The sequence below is a fragment of the Rhea pennata genome, chromosome 3 (genome assembly GCF_028389875.1).
Source record: "Rhea pennata isolate bPtePen1 chromosome 3, bPtePen1.pri, whole genome shotgun sequence".
NCBI lineage: Eukaryota > Metazoa > Chordata > Aves > Rheiformes > Rheidae > Rhea > Rhea pennata.
The window spans coordinates 69,993,939-70,005,552 of record NC_084665.1 but is presented as its reverse complement, the minus strand read 5'-3'; the positions used below and the strand labels follow the sequence as shown (position 1 = coordinate 70,005,552).

General features: G+C 39.8%; 1 protein-coding gene across 1 annotated transcript in view; it reads right to left on the bottom strand.

The window, feature by feature from the left end:
• Positions 1-1,185: 1,185 nt before the first annotated feature.
• THEMIS (thymocyte selection associated) overlaps positions 1,186-11,614 on the bottom strand; it is an 84,874-nt gene continuing 74,445 nt past the window's right edge. Inside the window, exons 6-8 of the mRNA XM_062570913.1 lie at positions 8,376-8,391; positions 7,718-7,840; positions 1,186-3,401 (exon numbers count right to left, since the gene is read on the bottom strand). Coding sequence (XP_062426897.1) covers positions 3,392-3,401; positions 7,718-7,840; positions 8,376-8,391 — 149 coding nt within the window. The 3' untranslated portion in view covers positions 1,186-3,391. The remainder of the gene's footprint in view (positions 3,402-7,717; positions 7,841-8,375; positions 8,392-11,614) is intronic.

Below are 11,614 nucleotides of genomic sequence, written 5' to 3'. Positions count from 1 at the left end.
GTGATAGGATATGATGTTGGCTCATGCGCCTAAGGAAAAGATACTGGAGAGGTCTCTGCAACTGATGTATTTACAAGGCTCATAAAATTCTGCCACCTTTACTCATATGAGTAAAACTCATTGAACCCAGTGAGGCTGAATATGTAAGACAGGACTGTCAGACATGACAAGGGTGGCAAAATTACATTCTTTATGTGACCAAATCTATGTAAAGAAGGGATTTTGTTTCTTTAGAAGCACTTTAAAGGGAAAATATTGCAAAAATGGCTGATAAATCTTTTGTTCACAAACAGCATCACAAATGCTTTTATAGTATGTTTGAAAGAAGCTTAGGTTTGCCATGAAAATAGCTGCATCCCACAATGTCCTTACTCATCCTGACAACTAACGGAACTAAGAAGAGCCCAGATTTTTCAGTCTCACATGACTACTGTGCAGCAATAATCTCAGAATTACAAAATAGTTGAGGTTGAAAGGGGCCTCTGGAGATCATGTAGTCCAGCTCCCTTGTCCAGAACATGGTCACTTAGAGCAAGCTTCTCTGGACCATATCTAGTCAAGTTTTGAATATCTGCAAGGAACTGAGACTCTACCATCTCTCTGGGCAACCTATTCTGATGTTGGCCAGCTCCGCAGTGACATTTAAATGGCATTTCCTGTATTGCAGTTTGTGTCCACTGCCTCTTGTCCTGTCATTGGGAACCACTGAGAAGAGTCTGGCTGTCTTCTTTACTGCACTCCCTACTACGTATTAACACACATTGATAAGATCGCCTGAGCCTTCTGTTCTCCAGCTGAACAGTCCCAGCTCTCAGCCTCTCCTCATCTGACAGATGTTCTAGTCCCTTAAACAACTCTGTAACCCTTTGCTGGACTTGCTCCAGTAGCTCCGTGTCTTTCTTGTACTGGAGAACTTGGACCCAGTACTCCAGGTATGGCCTCATCAGTGCTGAGTAGAGGGGAAAGACAGCCCACCTCAAGCTGCTGGTAACGTTATTACCAATGGCCGCATTCTCTACCTTTCTAGCTACAAAACTCAGGCTTCTGGCATTTGAGTGAAGTGACATAACATCTCTCTCAGGCCCAGAAGAGGACAACATCACATTCAGCAGAAAAATAAAAGAAAGTCAGTAAAACACAGAACAAATTAATTTTATTCACACACCAGACTGGATTTGCTGGCATAACAAACTGGACAGTTATGAGCTGCTACACAGAGAAATGTGGATTTCTGTGCAAAGTGTTTAAAATGTATTTCAGATACCCACAAGCAACGTGTCAGTCAGTTACAAGTTTCTTACACACCTACAACCCCCCAAAATTAACTAATGATATGCAAAATAATGTATGCTGCATGGGCATGGTATCAAAGCACTCTCAGCAATATACTTTATACTTGGATTGTAACTGATTTTAATGAGGATGAACATTTATATTAAATACATTGAAGTAAAACAATATAAAGAAATTCTAAATTTATTTGCATTAATGATCATTAACCATTCAGTGGGATTTTAATGATCAAGTCTGAATGTACCATACTGTCAGCTTGAAAGGTGTTTTTCTTTAAAGTACGCTACCATGTTTCAGTAAGGGCTTGCTTACTAAAGCTTACTGCTTCCCTGGTAAGACTGAAAATACAGTATGTCTAAGCTTTCCAAATGTGTTCCCCTTCTTCACTCTAAAACTATCTGGGAAAAGTCTTAGTATTTCATAGTTGTCTGGGATTTCTGGGTATACCACTTTGACAGAGCTGCTGTGAGACTAGAAACTCTTGGCACATCAACTGCATATTTACACATCAGTTCTCAAAAATTTTCAGTGAAAATGAAAACACTGCCAAAGGTACACGCGGATGCTCTAGATCTAATGCTTCTAGATATACAGCATTCACTATGCAAGCACTGCACAGTTATTACACTTATGTGCCATAGATGATGGGTATCAGACTCACTCTGCATACACAGACCAGCTCTGTGAGTACCTGTGGAGTAGGTCTGACACCTCTGAAACATGTCACGTGCTCTGTACCTGTGCAGCTCATGTGTGACTTGCAAGGTACACAGCAATCTCAGACGGGAATATGGCTGCTATAATATCAGCACTGATTGTGTATTCACTGCAAGGTGTTTTAGAGATGCTCATCCATGTAAACAGAACCTCTCATCATAGCTGCTCAGCACACACAGACTAGAGGCAGGGCATGAAGGAAGATCTCTCACACTCCGAGCAAGGAGATTTTGTATACTTTCAGATACCATGTTTATATAATCAGCCTCTTATTTTCCAGCAGAATTATAAAGGGACAGGAAATCCTTTGAATAAAACATGTTGCCTTTTTTTTTTTTTTTTTTTTTTTTTTTTAGAAGAAAGACCTTCTATTGTCCTTCCTGTGACCTCACTCTACTTGAGTAGTCTTTACTGTTTGCATATGAAGCAGAGAGACAGGAGGTGTTGCCTGTTTCCCCCAACTACTTGAAGGACGAGAGTGCAAGGTACCAGGAGAAGTAGGAGACACTCTTCAGCACTGCTCCTTCCTGCACCTCTTAAAGTGGACAGCATGTTCCTTTTTCTCAGTTAGGATGGCTGTCATGGACAATTCTTCTGCTCCCAGTTCTGTCCTTTCACTGTGGTTGTGTTTTCAGCAATTTGCTCCTTGATTAAAGAACCTAAGGCAAATTCCACAGGTCTAGTGTGATTCTAGGTAAATACAGGTCTGCAAGGGGTTATGGAGACAGCAGCATTACTTGCTTTGGACACTTTTGGTCCCATTAAAGAGCACTTCCCTCTGGGAGAAGTAGCATTACTTTCCATGGATGAATTATTTGTGAAACAGCACCACTAGCGCAATGACTCATCATCTGAAAGAGTGGCAGAATCTGGCCCATTGCAGTTTTGAGCCTTAACCTGGAGCATATATCACTGGGTAAAGAAATGGAGGTTCACTTTAGGCAACCCTTCATTTCCCTGTCTATCCTTCCCTCCTCCAGAAAGCAAACAAAACAGTGGAGCAGCTGTTTCAGTAAGGGATATTCCTTTCACATATGCCTTACAGTGGTTCAGAAGATCAAGAGGTATTTCAGGTGCAATAAGAATGAGGGATTTGGCTTGGCATTATTGTCTGAATTCATGAATAAATACGTACATGAAGAATTTTGTCCCTTCACAGGGTCATAAGACATTAGCTGGTTTGACTTCTTATTTAGGACTAAGTAGGCAGTCTAGTTTCTCAGGGGATTATTATAGTTGAATTACAGCCTTATATGCTCTTCGTGAGACAGAAGAAGGACGCATTTTCTTGAGCAGCTTTTTTTAATAACTGCAGTCGATCTTAATACATGAAGTACGGAACTTTCCATTTTTTTCTGGTTAATTTCAGAATTATTCTGCTTCAGATGTCTCTGAAAACAAACAAAATAAAATTGCAGGGTGAAACAGGAAACCTTTTCATTTGGATGTAAAAATTACACAGGGAGTGCAGGTGAATGATCTCTTGAGTCAAATTAATGGCTCTGAGTTAGGGCTCATCTGTGCCATAAAATGGTTTGTCAGTCCAATTATACCAGCAATCCTGAGACTACAGCAAAAATAAAGCTAATATATGATTCTGACACAGCTATGCCAGCAACTTTGCCTAAGTGCATGAAACTCATATCAGTAAATTGTTCTGTTACTAGCAGAGCTTATGCTGTAAAGGGAAATATTTAACCTATACAGGCTGTATAAGCTGTGACTCCAGTGAAGAGTTTGCCCCTTATTTCTCCAGCATAACTACATCAATGAAGCCTTTGTAGTGTTGCTGGTCTACTGGACCCAGGAAAACAGAAACTCAATTTTTAGGCTCCCAACTCCAGCCAGTGGGCTGTCAGGCTAAAGTAAAAGATCTGCAGGCCTGGGGGGAAGTCCTGATTGTTTGCTGAATTTAATGGCAATATGCTATTCAGACTTAGCCAATGGGCTCTATTCCCAGCTCTGCCACACTATAAAAAGATATATACAAGGTAGAAAGTGCTCCACCTCAGTCTGTTTCATACAATTACTTACAGGAAATCAGTACAAGTTAAAAATAAAAGATGTAATTTGTTTAAACAAAAGCATCTCCATTGTTAAGCTCATGGTAAGAAGAGAACAAAGTCAGGAATTAATGGACTAAAGTGGGAGTGTTAAAGAAATTAGGCCTCATTAATAAGGACTATTCCAATAACAAGTGTCTTTTGGAGATCTTAAAAATGAAGATTTAGTGGAAGCATTGATGCCTGAAAGATAGCTATGTCAGGACTCAGACCTATCACCATGGCTGCTCCTCTGTCCTATGTCAGGGATTTGCATCCCATCATAATACTGTTGGGCTTTCATTTTCCTGACCTGAAAAGGCAACCTGCTTTGACAGTGGGACCACCTGCTACTACCAACTTTAACTAAGCACTACCAGGACCAAAATACAGTATTTGTTTCCTGTTACTAACATTTTCCCCATTAGTTCTTTCATTCTCTACTTCATTTCTTTCTCTTTTCTACTTCTTCTCTTTTTGGCTCATTTAATAAGTGCCTGGGCTTAGTCAAATAAGACCATTCTTTGACAGCACTCATGTGAAGTTCAAGTCTAGAGAGCAATGTCCTGAAGCAGCCTGACACCCATGCACATTTTCAGCTCTTCGTGTTTCTGGACCTGCTGTTTCTGTCTATCTCCAGCCAGGAGGTTAACAGCAACGATCAGCACTTGAGACAGACACTGTGTTCTCTGTTTTGATGTTCTGTTCTTGTCACTTCTGCTTGCCTCTGTCTCATTTTTCTTTTCAAGGACATGAGATGAGTGATTATAGCATCATCAGAGCTCTTCCAGCTCCTTTCAGTAAACTTCTCTCATGTCCAAGAAAAACAGTTATTACAGTCTTTAATGCCTCCTAAAAGACTGCCAAACTGAAAGGGCTTCTTATTAAAAAAATGGCAATGAAAGGAAAGAAACTCATGATGTCATTAAAAAGAAAGGTCCATTGGATGCATTTTAAATGCTTTGGGTTGCTTTTTCTTTCCTTTCTTTTGACTCTTTAAAGAAAGATTAAAATATGTTAATAGTAGTTGTTGCTATAGCAAGCTGAGGCCTCTGTAGTCAAATCACTTGTTTAATTGCTTATTGTTCTGCAGTGATGAGGTCATGTTACCATCATTGACCCTCTGGGTACATTTATTCTATTAAAATTAACATAGCAATGACTTGAGGCAAATCTCTGTTCTTTATTTCTCCCTTCTGTTCGGGATGAGGATTAGTTCTTACTAGTATCATCCTGGCATGCTTTGGCCCTGTTTGTGGAAGGATTTTTTTTTAGTCATAGATGAAATATTGAAAATAATGAGTACTGCTTTTCTTAAAGTATGCCTGACTGTTAAGGTTTGTGTTTGTACTTCATTAATATTTTTTTTCCTATTAACTGATCTAATGCAATTTGGGTCAATATATTTCATTCATATATTCCAAAAAAATTAAAGAAGAATGTCACTGAAGACATACAGGTCCTAAAGAAGAGCAAGATCACGGATGGGAAAGAGTTAACTGAAAGAGTTCTTGAGGTAGAACTAATATGACGGGATGTTAAGCATTTGACAGAGATGCAAGAGGCAATTTTTTTTTCATTATTTGATTAGCTAAGCCTAAAACAGCTAAGTTGTTTTTTTAAAGGCCTTTTCAACTGCTGTATGGCATGCATGTTCAAAAGCTGATTCTAAGGTTTTATCAATTTTACAACTCTGTTTTTGCGCACATTAAAGGTTAGCTTCATATGCTTAAATCATAACCATATTTCTCAAAATACTCACAAAAGCACATGGGCAGAAGCTTGACATAAATTTTAAATGCTAGATAAAAGTCATAATGGAGAATTTCTGATGATTGGGGAGGAGATCCGCAAGCCAGAAGAGCTAAGGGCTCTTTGGCTTTCTAATGATCTTAGAGGGCCAACTGGACAGTGGCATCCACGAAAGGCCACAATTTATGGGACTGTTTGATAATCCAAGACAGAGAGGGATCTCCCTAGCAGCAGCAAAGGCCTTTTCTTTCATGTTTTGCTAAAGCCCTCAAACTAGACAACTAACAAAGTGTCACCTCTCCTCCACTGATAGGGAGTTTAAAGGGCGGGGGGTTGAAGAGCTGATGCCACGACAGTAAGCAACATAATTAGGGGCCGATTCTCCAGTCTCTAGGCATACATTGCTTCTTGAAAATGTATTTTTGCCTTAACGTGTATTGTCAACATGGCTATTTTAGTCAAAAAGAGAGTTTTGTTTTCTCTTTCTCTCCTTCTAGCCTTGTTTACGCTCTATAACAAGTTCCCATCCTCAGCGGCATATGGACTGAGGAAGTCATGCATTGTATGAAGTGTCCTACTTTGCCTCTTCTGACAGCCTTTCCTGTAACTTTTTAACTTCTGTGGCTGCAAGCAGGTGATACCACACCTTGCCCTGCAAGGCATGGAAATTACTAGGTAAATCAGAACAAGCTGCAATGTACCACTGCCAGGGTTGGAGGAGAGGCCATTTACCTAGGCGTGCAGAGATGGGGAAAACACCACTACCCCCTCAAGTCCTCACCGAAAGTCACTCTTTGTGCTGAATTTAGAGAATTTAGTGAGAAGGGGGGAGACAAGCAGAATGACTGAGACAGAAAATTGTTAGGAGTCATTATTTGGGGAATACTGGATGGTGAAATTGAGGGGATCAACCTGCTGTTGTGTCATGTTTCAAGACAGTTCTGCTCCTACTCAGTGGTATATCTGTTTTCTGCCATTTGGTGTGAGGTGGGTATGTTCCAAAAAAAAAAAAAAGAAAAGAAAAGAAAAAAATATCCGTACTCATTTCAGATCCAGTGCATTGTCTAGTTCAAACAGAATGGAAATGTCATTTTAAAATAAAAACAAAGTACATTTTGAAATAAAGCATCACTTCATAATAAATTATATCTTTCCAACTGTTGAAACCTTTCAGGCCTTGCTGGGTTTTCAGAGATTTCTCTTAACAAGAGAAGCAGTTCACCTAAATAAAGAAACGTTCATAGAATATTCAACTATGAGTGAAAAGAGTTTAGCTTACACTCAGACCTAGATAAAAATCCAATTTGTTCTTAGCTGGAAATGATGCTTGGAGCTTCTGTGAAGCAAAGGCCCTCTTCACTAGCACTTTAAGTTGGTGAAGTCTGGCACAGATGCTGCTAGAGCAGAACACAGAGATTCAGTGGAAATACAAAAAATTCCCCGGAAGCTTTTTTAAAGGGACAAACCTTAATTATGCATTACATGGCATCTGCTGTCAAAGAGAGAACAAGGTTTGTATTCAGAGTTTAACTTCTGTTGAATCAAATTGGTACAAATGGAAAAAATTAGATAAGCTTTCAGATACAAAGGCTTTCTTTGAGTCTTCATGTCTTTTTATAACTATAATTGTCTAGTTAAGATTTTGTCTTCACCTATAAGTCTGGCCTTGCCTGTGCAGTTATATCCCCAGGACAACAGGAGGTACCACTTTGACAAAGATGACATCCCTGGGAGTGGCAGTGGCTCACAACTGGTAGTGTTAACATCAGAGGAACCCTTCCTGAGTCGTTCACAAAACATATGCTTGCAACAATGACGGCTCCCTATCTTATTTTGAAGAACAGTGATTATGAGTCAGAAAATCACTCTGACTGCGTTTGTTTACATCCATAATGATCATAGGACGCACTTACCTTTTTTCTTCAAAGACTACATTCTTATTTCCAATTGTGGTGTCTTGAAATACTTTTCTTATGTTTTCAATTATGTTTTCATCCACATAGTCATAGTCGTGCTCTTCTTGCAGTTCCTTTTCTCTCTCACACTTTCCAAGTGCCTTATTTGTCAGACCTAAATAATTAGCAAACAGAAAGTGTAAGGAAATGGCAGGTTCTGCCCTTGCCCTGAAAGGAGCACAAATGTGAAAAGCAAAGGAAACAACATTCTCGCTTTTCTCATTTTTCCAAGGATCCTAAGTGGCTGAAGCCAGGCAACAGGGGTGCTCCTTTCAGCAGCAGCCCCCCAGCTCAGGTTTGTCATAATGTCATATATTTAGCAGAGCTGCTCAAAGGAAAATTCGTGCAGAAATAATTTCTCACTTCCATCAGCATCGTTGCCTTGGCCAATATCACTGCAGCACATCTGACATAGCAGCAGTCTGCAAGCACCAGCAGCCTATGGTGGAGCTCATGTCACTCAGCTGTGTTTGCTCCAGGGGTTTGAATTTGGGACAGTGCATGGGATATCTATCCTGAACATAGTGATCTACAGCACAGAGAGGATATCATGTTTGAAAAGCCAGAGGTCTCACCTGGAATGGCAAAACAGTGTGAAACACTGCTTTTGAAACACCTGTTCCTATTTAGATCTTAGGCTACCTTGTGACCTGAAACAACTTGCAAGTGTATAGAAGCCTTCACAGCCTATCTGATCCAGCAAGGCCACACTTATCAAATAGCTCCTTCCTTATGAGGCTGCACTTATCAAAGAAGAATCTTCCCGTGCTTATTCTTGAGGCCACCGTGCTTCCCTTCACAGAGAAAATAGCTGTATATCTTCTCATCGGTCACCAATCCCACTCGTGTTCCTGCTCAGACTCTCAGTGGCTGAGATGCACATCCCTGAAAAACTGGGCAGGATCCAGTTCCTTCTGAAGTTGTGATCTGCTCCTTCATGGATTATGGATTTTTTTTTAAGGCCTGAAATACTGTCTATGTTTGTCAAGACAGACTTCAGGCAGCTGCCTAGCCCCAGCAGCACAGAGTTTCTCATGGGTGAATTTACCCATAAGTCCTCCTGCTTCTTTCTAGGACCAAGTAAATTAGCAATGTATTTCTATATCTAAGCACCAAAAGGAAGAAAAACTATGATGAGAAATTTAATGAAGATTTCACTCATACATTTAGCCACTATCTTCTAAATAAACATTTCTAGATTTGTTGTTCATTTGCAAGTTGGCTGTGTTTGATATTAGTAAAAGTAAACTCATGAATAAAACAGATACTGCAGGAATAAGCTAATCCTTATGATTCAGCAAGGGAAATTTTGTCTGTGCACTTAGACTTGCTAATATGGGTGTAAAGCACAGCTAGACTTTCTTTACTAAACACATGCAAACAAAATGGTATGCTTCTAGGTAAGACAGCTCAAGGAGAAAGGAAATTAATGCCATCAGGCCAGACCAAACTACAGATGTCCCCAATCCCAAACCAGTGTAGGATGCCTGCTGATACGTATATATTTACACTTCAGTTGCCAGCATTAGGCAAGGATTGGGACAAGTTGAATGATCTTAAGGGAATACTGAACTCTGAAATCAGATCTAAATCAATTTGCTTCTTTGTTTGAAAAAAAACATTAGTATCAACACTAAATTAGTGCATCAAATATACCATCTTTGCCTCCTAAGGAAAAGACTCATGTCATAATGTTGTCTATCCTTCTGTCAGTCTCTCCCGTACTTACTAAGGGGGGTTTGCCAACTTACAAGAAAAAGAGGCAGAACTCTCAAATTTTGTGAAAATAAGTGCATGATTATAAAGAGAGACTCAGATTAATTCCTCTATTGAAAGAAAGGCGTGCAGAACACAGCTGTTACATACTCCTTTTGGCAGCAGGCAGCAGGATAAATCAGCATGTGCGTATTCATTGACCACTCAACACACAGATAGCTCCAGACCTGCTCTTCTTCATTTCATAGCAGTGCCATAAGGAGAGCTTTGGTTATTATCAGGGAAGGAAGGGGGGGAGAGAAACAGTAGGGGACAACAGACCTGAATCCTTACTAAACCAAATTTAATTAATTCTGCTCTTCCTGGAACAATTTGTATAATTTTGTTAGCCTTTCTGGTGGGAAGAGAGTTCTCTGGAGACTAAGATTTTTCATTTATCTCACTCATATCCTTGAGTGGACCGGGTTTGGTTTTTTTCTGAACATACTCGCTATTCTTTCATGAACTTCAAGGTCATAAACAGTTGTTATAACCTTCCATTCTTCATTTCCTCAAAATGCAGACAACAGAATGCAACCCAACCTATCAGGACCATCACTAAAATGCAACCATTGCTAGGAACCCAAACTCAGGTATGTACAAGACTGCACACCAAAAAGCCCCTGGCCATGACCACAACAGAGGTTTATAGCTGTGGTAAGGCATCTCAGTTCAGAATTTATGATGCAGGAATTAACAATCAGACACATTAATAACATGCAGTGTGTATGCCTAACATTAGAAATACTGTGAATTGAATTACTGTGAATTACTATGCTGCTTCTCCTGCTGTGAATTACACAAGGCAGAATCATGCCTTTCTTTCTGAACATCATTGAACTGAAAACATACAGAACTGCAGAGCATGTGAGTAAATCCAAAGTATTGTTACGAACAGTAGTGTTTTATTTGCTGTGGGCCCAGTTCTAACTCTCCTACGAACAAGAACTAATTCCTTAAAGAGTGCTACTGAAAGCTATTGAGTGATAGTGGAATCAGAGCCAGTAAAACTAATGGACTGTTCCCTCAGCTGGTATCCATCAACCATTTGTTCACTTGATGATTTAGCATATCTTTAAAAACCGTGAAGTGCTATATACACTGCAGGGTTAAAATTCATGTGTAGTTAGTATTTATATCCTTCTGGAATCCACTAAATCATTATGTAGAAATCATTATGTAGATTTAATCTTCAGTCTAATTTCTTAAAAATATTTAAATTTCCTGTAGGATGCAGCTGTCGATTTCTTTTGCTGTCTCTGTAATTTTAAATTTTCTTCTTCGTCACTTCTTTTCTAATTTATCTTCTTAATTTTATCCAAGTCTTTTAATCATGAATTCCAACTGTTGCACTATTTCTTCTTTTTTTGTAAAATAAATCTTCAGCATGTAAATAACTCTTACGGATGAGAAATAGCTGCTGCAAGTTTAAACAACTGCATTACTTCAGTTAAGATTAAAGGTTGTTAAAACATTGTGCTGTTCCGGAGCTACAGGATGTACTGTTGCTTCAGCTGCTATCAGCATTGCTCACTTCACATTGGAAGTTGACTGACTTGACTGTAATGCAAGGAGTAATATGGATTCTTGAGAAGGATGTGTGACAACCGGATCCCATGTGTTGCATAACAGACAGACCCTTCTTCCTGAAATCCTTGGAAAAAAGCAGAAGGACAGTCTCTGGCATAGGAAAGGCAGAAGGATAATCTGCCATTGAGCTCCTGTGAGCTGAACAGCCTGTGAATTGAAGTTGTCTGCAAAGCAATTCTTCCTCAGAGCGGAGTGAAGCTCCTGTGTTTAAGCCCTCAGTATGCAAAGGCTCATGCACTCAGGCAGGTCACCTGGGAGAAATGGTCCCATCATACATTACTGCAAAAGAAGGAGAAGGGCCTCATGCAAGACTACACACACACACATACACACGCACGCACGCACGCACGCACACTCACACAGCTGGGAAGGCCCAGGCAGAAAGCAGGAGAGGTGACCAATGCATAGCGTGTCGGTCACCTTTAGCAACCCTGCAAATAATCCTGCAACTCCTCCTCCTTGTACTTATTTCTATAAATTCCTACCTGGAATATTGCAGTATTACTGCAG